The sequence below is a fragment of the Exserohilum turcica genome, assembly GCF_000359705.1.
Source record: "Exserohilum turcica Et28A unplaced genomic scaffold SETTUscaffold_16, whole genome shotgun sequence".
In the NCBI taxonomy this organism is placed as follows: domain Eukaryota; kingdom Fungi; phylum Ascomycota; class Dothideomycetes; order Pleosporales; family Pleosporaceae; genus Exserohilum; species Exserohilum turcicum.
The window spans coordinates 508,374-524,214 of NW_007359981.1; the positions used below are offsets into that span (position 1 = coordinate 508,374).

General features: G+C 48.2%; 4 protein-coding genes across 4 annotated transcripts; 2 read left to right on the plus strand and 2 right to left on the minus strand.

Moving 5' to 3' along the window:
- Window positions 1-1,315: 1,315 nt before the first annotated feature.
- SETTUDRAFT_27640 (uncharacterized protein) lies at window positions 1,316-3,060 on the plus strand (the record flags this gene model as incomplete). Its single annotated transcript, XM_008025867.1, has 3 exons — window positions 1,316-1,600; window positions 1,664-2,007; window positions 2,058-3,060. The coding sequence occupies 3 exons, from the start codon at window positions 1,316-1,318 to the stop codon at window positions 3,058-3,060; spliced, it is 1,632 nt and encodes a 543-aa protein (XP_008024058.1).
- A 4,256-nt stretch (window positions 3,061-7,316) lies between these two features.
- SETTUDRAFT_38860 (uncharacterized protein) lies at window positions 7,317-7,702 on the plus strand (the record flags this gene model as incomplete). Its single annotated transcript, XM_008025904.1, has 2 exons — window positions 7,317-7,625; window positions 7,682-7,702. The coding sequence occupies 2 exons, from the start codon at window positions 7,317-7,319 to the stop codon at window positions 7,700-7,702; spliced, it is 330 nt and encodes a 109-aa protein (XP_008024095.1).
- An 824-nt stretch (window positions 7,703-8,526) lies between these two features.
- Window positions 8,527-8,864, minus strand: SETTUDRAFT_27641 (uncharacterized protein; the record flags this gene model as incomplete). The annotated part of the gene is made up of 2 exons (XM_008025868.1): window positions 8,527-8,691; window positions 8,757-8,864. The coding sequence occupies 2 exons, from the start codon at window positions 8,862-8,864 to the stop codon at window positions 8,527-8,529; spliced, it is 273 nt and encodes a 90-aa protein (XP_008024059.1).
- A 4,228-nt stretch (window positions 8,865-13,092) lies between these two features.
- On the minus strand, window positions 13,093-15,837 carry SETTUDRAFT_108281 (uncharacterized protein; the record flags this gene model as incomplete). The annotated part of the gene is made up of 1 exon (XM_008026054.1): window positions 13,093-15,837. One exon carries the CDS (start codon window positions 15,835-15,837, stop codon window positions 13,093-13,095), a length of 2,745 nt encoding a protein of 914 aa, XP_008024245.1.
- Window positions 15,838-15,841: the final 4 nt, after the last annotated feature.

A 15,841-nucleotide genomic window follows, 5' to 3' on the forward strand; every position in this document is an offset into this window, starting at 1 on the left:
TAGAACTTTGGTAGGAGAGAAATGCGCCATGTAGAAGTGTGTAGATCAAGCGGTATGTACATGTTCAATGATGGCGCTTACAAATGCAAAGACACCTATACATACTCTTGCAGATTCCCCCCGTTGCACGTTCGGCCTGGCTTACTTGGGATGGTTGACTAAGATGTAATAGGCTAGCGCAGTCTGCTTTGCCTTCGGACTAAGACTCAGTCCACATCCGGTCAGTCTACCATATATCTCATTGGCACCCAAGAATAATACATCAAACCGGGATAATAACCTTTACACATTTGCGGGTTTTGGATCTGACCATCCGATTGACTCGTTGCGCGAGCAAGTATCCACTCACAAAGTACCTTGGTTCACTGTTTCTTGTCGCGACTAACAAAGGCATATCGCACAGGGACGGCCCGAGTGGGCACATTAGACCTATGCGACACAAACTGCGCCCCCAAAGACAAGATTCCCTTTTGAGATAGGCGATGCGCGGAGACGTACCGACTGCAGCTAGCGCTACACACTTTCTGTGCCGTTGCCGTGTGGAAGCCGCGGCCTTTTCCCTTCTTCCGCATCCGCCCAACGCACTGGACGACTCTAAACCCTGTACCAACACCCAGGACGACATGAGGAAGATGACGTCTACAAGCTTTGCTCGCATGACAGCAAGAACGACAAGCCTTGGCAATAGGCCTTGTTCCGCCGCTGTGCATAGCGAGCTGCTTGTTTGGGTAAAGCGCTAAGACGGTGAACGAGGTGTACCGGGAGCTTGTGCGGAGCAGATTCAACAATGCTAAAGAGCGAATTTGAACCTCACTTGGTTGCGACAAAGACAGAACGCAGCCTGGGCCAGCACGTCCAACGGCCGCAAGGCTGTACGACGGCCCTTGCTCCTGACGCAGGCGTTGGTGGCATTTTGATATGCGCCGGCATTGGTTGCACTACATTCGTCTCCTGGTGACGTACCGGCAATCCTAAGCGATGCTCCTAGCATTGTTCCCCAACACATAGCCCTAGGATCTTCAGAGACTTGTTATCCGCCCAATTGGAGCCTCCAGTCTCACTTTGCAGTTGCCTGTTTCAGATTAATCTCCTGTACGCCCTCACACAGATCGCGGCCGGCGCTCATGTACCCTGCCGCGGACACAGTGCTGGACCACGCGACGCAAAAAGGTGTGAGTACCTCGGGATATCGGTTCATATAATATTGCTTGGCTTTGGAGCACACCGGTGTATATAAGGAGGCCGAGAGAAGCCGTCATCTCGGCAAGCCGTTGCTTGAGTTTTGGTTCTTCTTCTCTTTGACAAGCTTCCCGTCATGGCACGCTTCACGCAAATCACCGCCATGTTGGCGGCTGCAACCCTCAGCAATGCCCGGGCGCCCTTCATCACGGAGCGTCAGGTCCCTGCTGACCCGACTGGCATTACGACCATCAAGTCTGCCCAAGGTGCTGAGATTCGGTACAAGCAACCGGGAAAGGCTGGCGTATGCGAAACCACCGAAGGTGTAGACGACTATGCCGGCTACATCAGTCTCAACCCTACGACCAACATGTTCTTTTGGTTTTTCGAGGCCCGTGAGAATCCGACTGAGAAGCCATTGGTGAGTTGGACCCATGTCTTAACCAGAGACTATATGTATCTCCCCTGCTAAACATGTGACCAGACACTTTGGTTGAACGGGGGACCAGGAAGTGACTCGCTCATTGGTCTTTTCCAAGAACACGGCCCTTGCAATGTCACCAAGGATTTGAAGACTCAATTGAACCCATACTCATGGAACGAGCGCAGCAATATGCTCTACCTCTCGCAGCCTGTGGGCGTAGGCTTTTCCTATGAGACGACCGAGACCGACGAGGACGGCCGTTACTCGCTTGTTGATCCCGACACTACAAACACTACCGATGCTGCAGCCATCGGTGCGTGGCACATTCTGCAGGCTTTCTTGGACCTCAGCCCAAAGCTGGACCCGGATATCACCAACTTCACCTTCAATCTGTGGACCGAGAGGTGAGAAACCTGAAACAATATTCTGTGGACACAGCTAAGAGATTGCATAGTTATGGAGGTCATTATGGCCCAGCTTTCTACAACTACTTCTACCAGCAAAACGAGAAGATCAAGAACGGCTCTGAAGCTGGTGTTGAGGTCCAGATGGACACACTTGGCATAATCAATGGTATCGTCGATGAGCAAATCCAGGCCCCCTACTACCCCGAGTTTGCCGTAAACAACACCTACGGCATCAAGGCTATCAACGACACAGTCTACACCTTCATGAAGAACGCCTTCTACATGCCAGGCGGCTGCAAGGAGCAGATTGATTACTGCAAGCAGTCTGACCGCACGACTGAAGATGGCTACCTGACCTGCTCATCCGCTACTAACCTTTGTAGATCACTGGTTGAGGAGCCATACTATGTGTTTGGCGGCCGAGGCGTATACGACATCCGGCACCCCTACGATGACCCCACGCCACAGGACTACTTCGTAGACTTTCTGAACCTCGCGTCGACTCAGGAAGCCATTGGCGTAAACATCAACTACACCAGCACCAACGCGCGCAACGTGTCTCGCGGGTTCCAGCAAACCGGCGATTTTGTCTTCCCCAACTTCATCGAGGACCTCGAGGAGATTCTCGCCTACGGCGTCCGCGTCGCGCTCCTCTACGGCGACGCAGACTACATCTGCAACTGGTTCGGCGGCGAAGCCATCTCGCTCGCCGTCAACTTCACAGGCGCCGCTGCCTTCCGCGCCGCGGGCTACACGCCCTTCCTCGTCGACGGCATCGAGTACGGCGAGGTCCGTGAATACGGAAACTTCTCCTTCACCAGGATATACGAGGCCGGCCACGAGGTCCCTTATTACCAGCCTGAAGCCAGTCTCGAGCACTTCAAGCGCGTGCTGGATCATGTGGTTATTGCAGATGGAAGCATGGTTGTTACCAAGGATTATGCTACCAATGGAACGGCTGAGTCGACGCATACCGAGCCGTATGTTCCGCTGCCGTCGCCTACGAGTTCTGCGGGTGCGGTGAGGAGGAGGAGGAGGAGGTTGGTTTGATGGCGCGGTAGGAGTGCGCTCGAGTGATGTACATCCTTGTGTTGGTAGTGTGCTTTGCCGCACCAACTTAATTAATAAATGAAATTGCTATACACATCTATTGTTCACGTGGATGCGGCCATGCAGATAGAAGCTGAATCTTTTGTCATTGAATAGACAGAATATTCGTTGCAGCCGGTGATGCAGTGACTGGACTGCGACAACGTAGTTCTTCGAGACAAGAAATATGTGTGATAATCAAAAGTCACCGATTGAGAGTAAATCAATCTAGTTCATTTTTTTTGTTTGTTCATTCTTCTGTGCATCATTCCAAGAACAGTAGCTAAACCCGCACATCATTAATCGTCCCTCAAGCTTCTCAGGCGCCTACCCACCCCCCCTGCAGTATCCACAGTATACCCACTCACTCATGAATTCATGCACAAAATCTCCTTCTCTCTCTATATATATCTCTCACCGCCTAAAAGCACCTAAACACAATCTATCAGTATACAGCTTCTTCGAAGAAACCCACGTAGGTAATCTGGATGCGGGAAAGGAGGGGGGGGGGATAAGAACTTACGGGTGGCGCTTGTGACCCGTAATGCTGCTAATGCACTCCGGAGGCCAGTCGACGCCTCCATTGCAGTAGTCAGGGCAAGATCCTGGGCCATCGCGGCTTCTGGTTACCTGTGTGTGGGGATCAGCTGTTGGTTTGCGATAGGGGGGATGAGGTGGGGTGACGGCGGGGTGAGTGTGTTTTTTCCAAGTTGAAGTTGGGGGGATTAGGGGGGGGTTGAAAACATACACAGCAGTGCGCTCCGTCCGAGTACTTGCACTGGTAGTAGCCCACGCAGGCCTCTGCCGATGCGAAGAGAGCGAGGAGGCTCGCGGCGATGGAGATGAGGCGGACCATGTTTCTTTTTTTTCCTTCTTTTCTTCTGGCGGGATGAGTGCGGGTTTTCCTAAGGTGGGAGCTGTGATGCTGGATGCTGGATACCAAAGAATGGACATGGCGTTTGCTTTTATAACTAAGAGCATGGATTTGTTTGGACTGTCAAACATATCATGGTTATCATTCTTCTCCGGCCAACATTCCGAGCCTCTTGTCGTGGGGTCTAGGCAATTCTTGGCTGTTGCGGCGTGTATCTATCTAATTCGCGCTGTCTTGATAGCCTGTGCTTTTTTCTTTTTGCTTCTGGATGCTGCGATTCCCTTACCACACGCTGCCATACTAATTCCATCTCACTAGATCAATAAAATAGAAGTTTGAAACCATTCAGTGCGAAGTTGAGAGTTCCATGGGTCAATTGCATGTTTCTCTCTTCCTTTTTCATTCAGATGTACAGTAGATTTAGCCTTGATAGACCAATTCAACTTGTCAAGACCCTTTATTCTTGGGGCGTTCTAGCAGACCCAGAATTTCCTTCCACAGCAGAATATCGGCTAGGGCCACGGTGCAATTCGGGGCTATTGCTACTCATGAGGGTGGACCAAAACTCCACATTCCACACGGGCCGAAATCTCAGGAAAATTAACAACGCAAGTCTGAACCTCTTTATCCTCTTAACTCCTGATTTTTCTTTCGCGGTCAACTCTGCGTTTAGAGATAGTGAGATGGATTGTTTTTTCCTTTGATATGTAGGTAAGATGGTATGTTGAAATAGAGTATGTAAGAAAGTAGTGTTCTTACTGGCGTCATGTACTAGACCACATTAAGTCTCGGCGATTTTATCCGCCGGCTGCTGTTCTGCGCTGTTTTCAGACTGTTGGGTTAGACTACTACGGCGTGAAGCCAAGACGACTGTGCGAAGCCAAGATGATAGCACTGGCTTGGCTGGCGACTTATACTACAAGTTAGCCGTGGCATGTATGTTATTATGATAGATAGGATAAGTATGCATAATAGAGTTGCCCGCCGAGGATACTCTGGTAGTAAAAAATGCTGGGACAGCGTATTATATATGTACGGCAAGAATGCCATTAGTGAATGATGATACATATGGATATCTATTGTATGCCTGTCATTCAGCGCCATTGTCGCAACGTAATTTGTGACGCGTTACGAGCCCGTGCTATGATAGAGACTGTCGATCAAGGGTCCAGCGGGTATCATGACCTTAAAGTGGACTCAATTCGGGCAGATGTGCAAATTCTCTTGTAATCTCAGGAAACTTGAGCGAGTGCGCTGCACTGGGACTCCTAAATGGAATAGGAGGCAGTTCATGTTGGAGCACAATACTATCAGAGTATCAAAGGCGCGGGCTGGAACAGTGTCGCGGCACAATACACGAGCTAAGACAGAAGCATCAAAATCGTGGCCAAAAACAATTGTAATGCAGCATTGCTCGAGGTGGTAACCTCCGGTCCCTGAGTTAAATTCATGTCCCCTGCCAAGGTGCCATCATTGTGGCACAATGCACAACTTAAGAAGAGACCAGTAATAAGTATCAGCATTCCTAAATCTCATGACGGTGCTGAAAAGGGGTGCAGTTTGAGCTGCTATCCTGTTATTCTGGCTGCTCTAGCTGCTCTGATATTCGTCATACACACTTATAACGAGGCAGTCTGGCGCAAATGCCTTGAGAAAGATATTTCTATGATCCTAGTAACTATTAGATACATAATAGCAAAGCTTCTTAGAGCTTACAAGTGTATCAATTCTATCTTGGGATGGAAAATTTACTATGTATTAAACACATTACTGAACTATAACAAGGAACGGAGTTTGACATCCAGCTGAAGCTGTAATAGACGAATATATCTGACGATAAGGGGGCACTTCTGTGATGTATTTTGGTATGTAGGGGCAGGTATGTCGGTATGGTGTTGATTGAGAGTTCTTAGGCTCTTACCTAGGATTTAAGTCTAGACCACATATACATTTTGTATCCAGCTTGGCCACTTCACTGCTTTAGAGAATTCCAAATCGGTCTCTGGATATATTTTCCTGTGTTAGAGTGTCGTGACAAACTCTAGATAGGTATCAAGTTTAAGTTTTATCTTGAAATATAATACTCAGGTCGAATAGAAAGTACATTGGATCCAATAAACCTTATAGATAAGATAACACAAAAAGGTAGCGGCCTCGGTATATCTGGTACTCTACGGTCTGAATATTACCTAATCATGTAAGCGGAAAGCTAGCATTTTTAGATAGGAAGTGGGAGTTTCCGCCTGAAATACAACATTCAAAGCTAACAAAAGTATAATATCAGCAATGAAGTTATGCGAGATGTCCTCGCTTTATTAAGACTTCTAGCTCACGACAGGCCAAGGTAAGGATTTCTAGGGGATGAGGATAATCTAAATAACATAACGTTTCTACAGACCTTTACACACCCCTAGTCAAACACAGGTAATGGGAATTCGAATATTATAAGACTGCCCTCCTTATCACAACAAAAGCTTTCATGGATGTTGTAGGGCCGTTGTACCTTTTAGGCTTATGCACTTTATGCGTTGTCTTGCTTATCAGCCTATGTGATAGAGCGGAGGTGTAGGATTATTCTACCCTCTAGATTAATGCACGTCATACGTCCTCCTGCTTATTAGTATACAAGCTAGGACGGAGGTTGTAGGGCCGTCCAACTTTTAGATTTAGAAATATTTTAGCGTCCTCCTGCTTATTAGCATACAGACTAGAATGTCCATTATAGCTGCTTTCTGTCTTCTAGCTTTATGAAATAGTAAATAAATTTAATACCAATCCCTTCTAGTTAAGCCACTTCTGATTTTGGTACTAGGTCGAAGCTTGCTGAGGTGTTTAATTGTTAGCTGCTCACTTATTCTAGGTACTGAAATCAAGTACTAAGCTTTAACATAGCGTTGCATTGAGTCACGGTGTGAATATAATGAGTGAGAATGTTAGTGGGGTCTTTTTCCTAGATTAGTACGGAGTTGCTCTATTAAGTTTCGTTTCATGCCGTGGCAAGGGCTCTCAAACTCGTACAGCGGGACGGCAACCTCCGAGTGAACTTTAATACGTTGAACTAACGATTGTGGCTTTAATCACAGACGGCACGTTAAGACCTAATGATGCACTGAAGGCAGAGAACGAAGTAAACTTCCCTAGCAATGGAATGACATGCAAAAGTAAGATACGAGGTCAGCTGCGTTTGTCCCACTATGAGTTATGACTTGTATTCTTCCATACTGTGAGTTTTTAAGTCCCTCATTGTAAGTATAAAGCTATGTCAAGATCTCTATCCCTTAGTTCATTCTTTCAAGAAGACGAGAACACCTTCACTTAACTAGTTACTACAAGTTTTCACAACATGATGAAGAACCTCATCACCTTGCTGTGGCTCAGTGTGACTGTTATCGTCGCCAATCCTATCATTGCTAATGGTATATCCAAGCGGGACGCCGGGCTCTTTGAGCGTGAAACTGATGCATATTGCGGATTGCTTTGGGGTATCGAAAACTTTGCAAAATCTGAGTTTGTTTTGCTACTAACAATACCCTCAGATCCCTGTGCTCAAAAACCGGTGGATACTTGCTGTCCTGATTATAGATGTACAAAATACTCCTGCCATATCTTCGCGACTTGCCTTCATTGTGAATTCTTCGGGAAGAAAGATTCAGTAAGTCATTCCCGTATCAAATCATCTTCACATAACTCACTAAGCAATCGAACCAGGTATCCGATGGCTCCCAATAGTCACTTTAGATAGTATATTTTTTTTTTCGAAAGTCACCGCTGTTAAGGCACAAAATCATAACACCCTTGCCCGTCACCCAGCCAACACAGCTTCCGGCCAACCCGTGCTGAAGCAGTGGCACTTGCGATGTGTTTTTAGAGATGCTGTCCCTATGCATACAGTTTATCGAATGTCTCAAGTCTTGTACTCTTACGCATTATATAGTACATTGGAAGCTAAAATGAATGTCTATCGCATTATATTCGTGTGACACCGTGCTTTCTCAAGTGCCGTCAGCTTTTGCAGGCCTTCATCGCGTATCCCACGCTGGATCTTGTTCTGTGATACTTCTATAGGGCTATTGATACTAGGCTGATATCTACACGCGTGTGTAAGGTTGTCGTACTCGATGTTTGGATTTCTGTTTAACTCACCTAATAGCCGGCGATTATTATAGCTGGTGAATTTTGGCTTAGCGCCTATCCGAGGTAGCAACGGTCTAGATTGATGAACAATATAGTGATAAGCAGTAAAAATCAGAACACTGAAGTAATAATTAGATTCGTAACCTCTAGTTCCTATGCTAAGTATTATAGCCCTCTACTGAAGCGCTTTAACCCATCATGCCAGACTATGATAGCCATGCCCTACCAGGGAAGTCTATAATAGCACTCCACCAGGTGCTGGAGATATTGAACAGTGCGTGAATATGACTGGATCAACTAAGTAAGCTATTGATGCCTACATAGTGATCCCGAGAAACTATAGTGACACATCCAATTGCGTATTCAGCGTAGACATGATATGGATTCGTGTAGCACTCTTAAGCTAATTTCCTTTGCAGCTACAAGAATTCCGTTAGTTTGTACTCTATAAGGTAGATTGAAGAGGAAGTGACACACGGATGGCGAGAGTTGCCAGTTATCTGACCAATGCACTCTGGGGGCCAATCAGCGCCTCCAGAGCAGTACTGGGGGCAAGAATCCGGTCCCGACGAGCTGTCAACAACCTGTTCAAGGTAATCAGTGATGACAATCGCAACATACGAAGCAGGCATTTAAAGTGAAAACGTACACAGCAGTGGGATCCATCCGAGTTTTTGCACTGGTACCAGCCCGAGCAGGCTTCTGCAGCGGTAAAGAGGGCGAGGAAGCCAGTAGCGATAGAAAGCAGGCGGACCATCTTGATTCTAGGAGATTGGAGTTGTAACGAAAAGTTATGGAAAGAGTTTTGAGAAGAGTGCTGATTGAGAGATGTAGGAAGGTGGAGTGGTGACTGTTGAGTATGAGTGCGACACAGGATGGAAAGTCATCCTTTTATAATTGAAAATATCATACTTTAAGCAAGGTTCAAGATGGTAGCGACAACCGTCTTTTACTCACCCCCGAGCTTCAACGTGGCTTAGGCCAGTCCTTGGCGACACCGACGCTTGGCTATACCGAAGCTTGGCTGTTGCTAGCTTTTGGAGCAACGAGTTATCATACTAGCGTTTAGTAAACGGCCGAACATCCGGTCGTGTGTTCTTAGTATCGAAGCAATGTAGACGCTAGAGCAGACGTTGTATAGGTAAAGGAACTTGTTTAGATTTGGTACATTGGTTTTCTTAATCATCAATTCACATAGCACTACTTAACAGATATCAAGTAATATTGTTCTACCTAGAGCCGTGATTGAAGCTATAGAAATATCCTAATAAGTTCAGGCATTTCTTTGAACGCACAATCCTGCCGAAGTCTCGGTGAGATTCGGGCTATTGTGAGTCCGTGCTATGGTTCAAGCTGTAATTATTTTGCTCAACACGAATGGAACACGCTATTTCTTACCTAGAATGAAATGATCAGAACCTTCTATTACTTTCCACTTCTCGGTTTTGAAAATGAATTCAGCTGATATTGATTTGATTGTACATTGTTTACCATGATTGTGCTTATGTTGAACAAGTCGTCACTCGTGTAATGTGTAATTTCTAATAAAAGAGGAGTTGCAATCGAGAGACAACACTGTCTTGCTTCTGTAGCAGATACATGATTTAGCTAATGCGTCTTCTACGTACAAGCCAAGGTACTGTACTCCAAGGTATCCTCATCATAAGGGTAAAGCTCTGCCTCGTATTGGTGCGATCTTCGAATTCGGCTCGTCGGATCGGTGATATAGGCGTACTTGACGTTATGAGCACACAGTAATACGCTACATGCGAAGATTACCCACCATACTTTCTCTACTGTGACTAGATTTGAAACAATAACAACTACCATCGAGGTTTTCTATTACCTAATGTAAACCCTTGTTTTATATAGGAGGTGCCTTAGTGGACACGCCTAGGCCACTTCTCTTGCATGAAGTATCGCCGAATATTCCCTATCTTGCCACCTTCACAGGTACATCCAATCCTTTTGCTACTCTCTACTGGTATTTCAGGTTCCAGTAAAAGATGTATCGCAGAGGGGAAACCCCAATTCTCTGGACTCTTCGGTAAGGGGGTATATATTCTGCGACAAGATGGCAACGGACTATCATGACTAGAAGCACTTGTAACACTCTCCTTTGTCCCTATACAAGAAGCTACTAGCGGCAAATTTTAATATACAGCTAAAGCTTCAATAATTTGACCGAAAACCAAGATGTCTGGTGGGCTTGGCGTTCGGGACTGCCAAGGCTCCGCTCGCCAAGATAACTCTTCTTCCATCGTTCGGCCTTATTCTATTTAACCTGTTCGTTAAGCCAATGAAAGGTAGAAGCTTGCTATTTTGTGGACGTACTATTATTCAGAGATACCCACTTCATTTTGAAGGAGAAAATCACAAGATATTATTAGTCAAAGATAGCCTGGTCAATTCGTGTCGAGAAAATCTCAAAACGGCAACCGAATCCGGTTTTCTCTTCAACTTGCCCCTGAATCGGTGAACGAAACGCAAAAGAGAGCTCAACTGAACATGCAGTAATGATTAGAGCTTGTCTGGTATGCGCATAGGAAGTCAGCGAGGTGCAAAGACGACAAACACCAGTTACGCTCATTTGAAGACTGCCAATTTCGAGGATAATCTAGCATTGATTTCTACGCAGCACCTCGCAAGTCTAGGATTCTAGAACGATACAACAAGATTGCTTCGGCGTGGCTGAGCATGCAGCTGGACGGCCCTTTTGATGGCAGTAGAATTGCAGTCCACGTCATAGTGTAAGAGAGAATCCACCAAGTACCGCCTAGATTCCGAAAACGACATGAGAACTAAACAAGTAAATCAACCCGAATGGACTTAGCCGTTCACACTGCTAAATGGAATGGAAACCGCCTCATCATCTCAGATTCCCTCTCAGCTTTCCTCGCCTAAACACTGCTCAGTACCTTGCCGAAAATTCCGATATATAGGGCGATACGCCACCGCTGCCGCCACTGCGATTCATAAGATACACTCCCCTGAACATCACATGGAAATCTCTTCCCCAGCCAACCCAGCCCTTAACCAGCCAAAAATTTCCCTTAACATGTCACATATCGCACTTAGCCGCCCAAGCCTCTGAAATCGCAATGGCGTACCTAAACACCTGCGTCGGCACTAGCTCATGGAAACTCCCCGCATTCCACCGCAGCGCCTGGCTACTACCAAGAAATGGCAGGGTGGCATTTTGCCCAGCACTGCATCCACACACCAAGCCCTCGATCCCTGCAGCCCGCAAATTGCGACACTGCCTCGTGGAAGCGCCTGAACTTCCACTTCGAAGCCGCGCCCGAAACCCAGCGTGAAGCCATGTTTTGATGCTGGAGACTCAAATAAAACCAACGGTAGTATGTGATTGGTACGTATCTCTCTACCCAGAGGTAGAACGATAGGCACGCTGGAGCTGGGATCAAATAAAAACAACAGCATGTATTTGCATTGTATCCTTCCACTCAGGACAAGGGCAATAAGCATGACACCCCCGCCACTGGAGACAAACAGGGTCCCAGCACAGGTGAGCCTTAAGTAAGCCATTCAATCATGAATGAGCCAGCACAGCCATTTCTGTCTGGCGCGTGCCGAGCGTCGAATCGCAACGACTTGTTTCGTGGTAACGCGTTAGCGGCGGCGGGAACAACTGGCTCAGGCTGTCCGATATCCGAGGGTAGTCAGTGGGAGTAGTCTGTTTCTCGTGTGCGTCTGTGTGTATGTGCCTGGGACATGGGGTTTCTGGAGGGGGACAGGGGGTGTGGCCCACTTTGAGTGTGTCCTGTGCTATAGCGCTTGGGTGATGAGGTGTAGCGGCTTAGCAAATGACTATGTTATCACTTGGCCTAGAGACTGGAGGTTACTACTATCATTATGACTATAAAATCCTTATCTCTACTACCCATTACTACATCCTGCTTAGTTTCTGCATTATGCCAGGGCATACTGGGCGTAGGTCTAACCGGCGGTAGGCGAGGGCGAGCGGGGAGAATGGTAATTGGAAAATGGATGATTTGAGTTACACTCATCTTGAAGGTATGCTTGGATGCTAAGGCTGGTTGAATGTCTTGGGTGTTATCTCACGGTCGTACTCTCAACTCTTAGGTTCTAATACGCTGCTCTGCTACATCCATGGTGTAGTAAGTTAAGCTTCAGCTCAGGAGGGGAGGGGGTTCGATAACGGCATATTCCGGAGTACGGTGGGATTTGTAATCCAGGTTTCTTAGGCACCTGTGCTGGGTATGTAGAAAGGTTCAGCATGGACGACAAGTAAGTGTGTGGCTTGACCATGACTACTCCGACTCTTTGCACCCAGCTCTCCGGGTCCTCCTCATTTGTGGCGCGGTGCATACGTGAGTCGCTTCATCCAGGCACGTGTGTGACGCTGTGATTGCTTCACGCTTCCGCTGCTCTGGTAAAAAAGTCAGTGCACGTATAGAATACCGTTCTCAAACCGGCTGCCGACTGTGAGTAGCATTGAGGATTAGCGTCCCACTTCTCGACACGTCGCATGCCGTTCCCACTCGGCTGCTGCATAACTTTGGTGGAGACAGGCGAATCTCGAGGGGGACGCGGGGAGACCGACCAGATATGGATGCATACATGGGGGCGCGAGAGCCGCGGAGTGGCTAATCCCCAAGGGGAACTACATCCTTTGTCCTAAAAGCAACGTCATGTGTGGTGACGTCATCTAGTGGTGGCAAATGTGCATGCATTTCAATTTGGAAGAAGAAATGCGGTCCTGTGCCAAATGACTCGAGGATGGTAATGTTACATTGTGTGAACGACTCGCATTCTCTATGTCTACATTGCGTGGCGTCGTTACAGAAAAAGAAAACTAGCGCCGAATAATGTCAAGCCCAAACTCCCATGGAAATGCATGACTCGCTTGCTGCACAAAGAATAATAACAAAGTTTTCGCTCCAGCTGTCATCGTCGGCTTTTCGCACGCCAAGTGCCTTGTGTGAGCCCAACCCAAGCCTCATTTAGAAACTGAACAGTCCTGACCTCCTCTTGCCGAGTGGATACACAATAAGTGCCGCTAAAAACAGACCAACAGTGATGCCGATTGCAATCTGCACGACAGAGAAACCCACGTCGAGTGCGATAGAGTTGATGCTAGCGTTCCCGAGATTCGCACCATTGATCGTCGTTGCATTTCCCGTGCTGTTGTGCACGATTTGATCGGCCGAAGTTAGACCAGACACAAGTGAGCCTTGCACACTGAGGCCAGAAGGCACTTGAACAAAAATGGCCGGTAGCATGGCAGCAGCCGCCAGCCCATAGCCGATTTTGCGGACATGAGGCGTGAAGTCGCTGATGGAGCTGGCTCGTGAGGTAGGGTCACTACCCGTGCGCGTAGGGTCGTAGGCTGAACGCTCAACCTTGGGGGTGCGAAGTATACCAGTGTTCTTTTTGCGATAGATTTTGCGCCACTTCACAAGGTGAGGGCGCATCTTGAACTCCCATGTGTCCAGACACCAGTTTTCAACGTGGCGGCCAAAGCGAGCATGTACATTGGCAGCAATTCCAATGGCGAGAGCGCCAAGCGTGTTGCTGACTTGCGCACTGCTCTTAAAGTACTTGGAGCTGTGGAAATTGACTACCCAGCCGATGAATGCAATCACAGTCATCGAAGGCATCTGCTTGTACTTTGCTTGGTTGACAATTTGCAGGCAGATTGCAAAGGCCGGAACGAAGAGATAGTAAAAGTTGGTCGACATGGGGTCGTGGCACGTAGTACGTGAGGTTGCGTTCTTGTCCATCATGCCGTACAAGACTGTGCCGATGGTGATGCCGAATCCCAGGAAGAGAGAGTAGATGATTGCGTAAACCATGCGAACAGAGCCTGCAACGATGTGCTTACTCTGGAGTTCCAACGAAGCACAGAGAACCATGAAACCGGGCAGGATGAGGGCAATACTGGACTGCGCCATGGCACTAAAGCAAAAAATCTCCTTGCCGTCGTGGCGGATGGACCCGAGCGCTCGAGCCGCAAAGCTAGTGATGACTGACGCGCCAATCTCGAAGACGTTGCTGATAAGGTCATTGCCTGGAGCGACGACAAGTTGCAACCATCCGATGATGCAGCCTAGCAGGAAGCAAAAGGGCAGATCGATGAATCGAGCCTGAAAGGCAAATGGACCGACAGTGGCAGATGCCAAACCGTACATTGGCACTCTGAGCCACCTGTTGAACTTGGGCTTGCGAGTCATTATGGCATCGAGACGCGGTGTGGCTTCTTCTACACCAATGCGATCGTGAACGACATCCTTGTAGATCTCGTGGACGTCGCGTAGTTTGCCCAGATCGACGCCCTGACTTGTACGCACAAGCTTTACCTCGCTAGTGTGAACCGAGGAATCATCAAAGGCAATAATCATGCAGCCCGGCATGTATAAGAACTGCGCTTCAATCTCCAGAACACGGGCAGACATGCTGAGATACTCTTCGAGACGATGTGTAGGCGCACCATACATCATCAGTGCCTTGCAGAGCTTGCGGAGATAGTTCTGACGTGCCAGAGTACCAGCAAGATGAATCTTGATCCTTATCTCCTCCTCCCTCCTCCTGGCCTTTTTGAAGGGCAGTATAGAATCGTCGGATTTGGACCGCTTGCCCATGCCGGGGCGGGCTTTCTTGTACTGTTCGTCGAGTTCTTGGCCGAGCTCTTTCTGGGCTGGTGTAGCAAAGCTGTGCGCAGACGATCCAACCAACTGTGACACAGATGTGGCAGATTGGTTGCGGTGGTGGTTTCGGAACCATGAGCGACTCCCACGCGGAGTGGAGTATCCGGAGACAGGCGGTGATGGGTTCGGGGAGTTTGCTGCTGTCGACACTCCGCTGAACGTGCCGGTGCTCACTGACCGATGGAGAGTATTCTTGCGTGCCGAAGGAGCTGCCGCATGACTTGACATCTTCATGAGAGTACCAAGCACTCCTGTCCGGTACTTGGTCGGACGATCAACCCGCTCGTCCTCGACCTCGATTGCATCTGGTGTGACTTGCCCAGACTGAAGCGGTGCTTGAGTGTGATAAAGATCTTCGGCGCTCAGAGGAGGAAGACCGTTAGCTTCTCGAATGGTGTGTTGGCGAAGAATCATGGATGCGCGCTTCATGAAGCGAGGGTCATCTTCATCATCATCAGTGGTTTCCCCTATAGACTCATGCTGTTGAGACAAGCCCAGAAGCTCTACAGGCGGTGAGATGAGCTCTTTGGAGTTACGCCTTGATGCTGGAGCTGAGTATGTCCCGACTGACTTGGATAGTCTTGTTGCGCGGCGTTGGGCAGCCAGACCAGATCGTTCTTTGAGGTCTTGTCCAACAGAAGGCTGTCTGGATGATGTGTCATCGTCAAAGGTATTGGGTTGATCGTTGAGGTAGAACTCCGGCGGTGGGGTGCGGGGACCGGCTTTTCGAATAGCTGGGCGTGGCTTCTGTACATCCTTTGATGTAGTAGGTTCCTGTATGACTTCTTCGGGAAGATTTTCGTCTCCAAGAGCTAAGCGTAGTGAAGCCCGAATCTTCTGCAGGTCGTCATGTGATACGTCTGAGCGTTCGAGGGGAGTGTTGTGACCTGCGGAGCCGGTGTCTTCGGGCGATTGAACGGAACGGCTGGCAGAAGGTTCTGAGCTCCAGCCAACACGCTTTCTTCCCGGAGTGGCAGACATGAGTTCCTCCAAGTCGTGGTGGTTCTGACGAGAAGGGCTTGGATCCTGAAAGGGGTCCATGCTG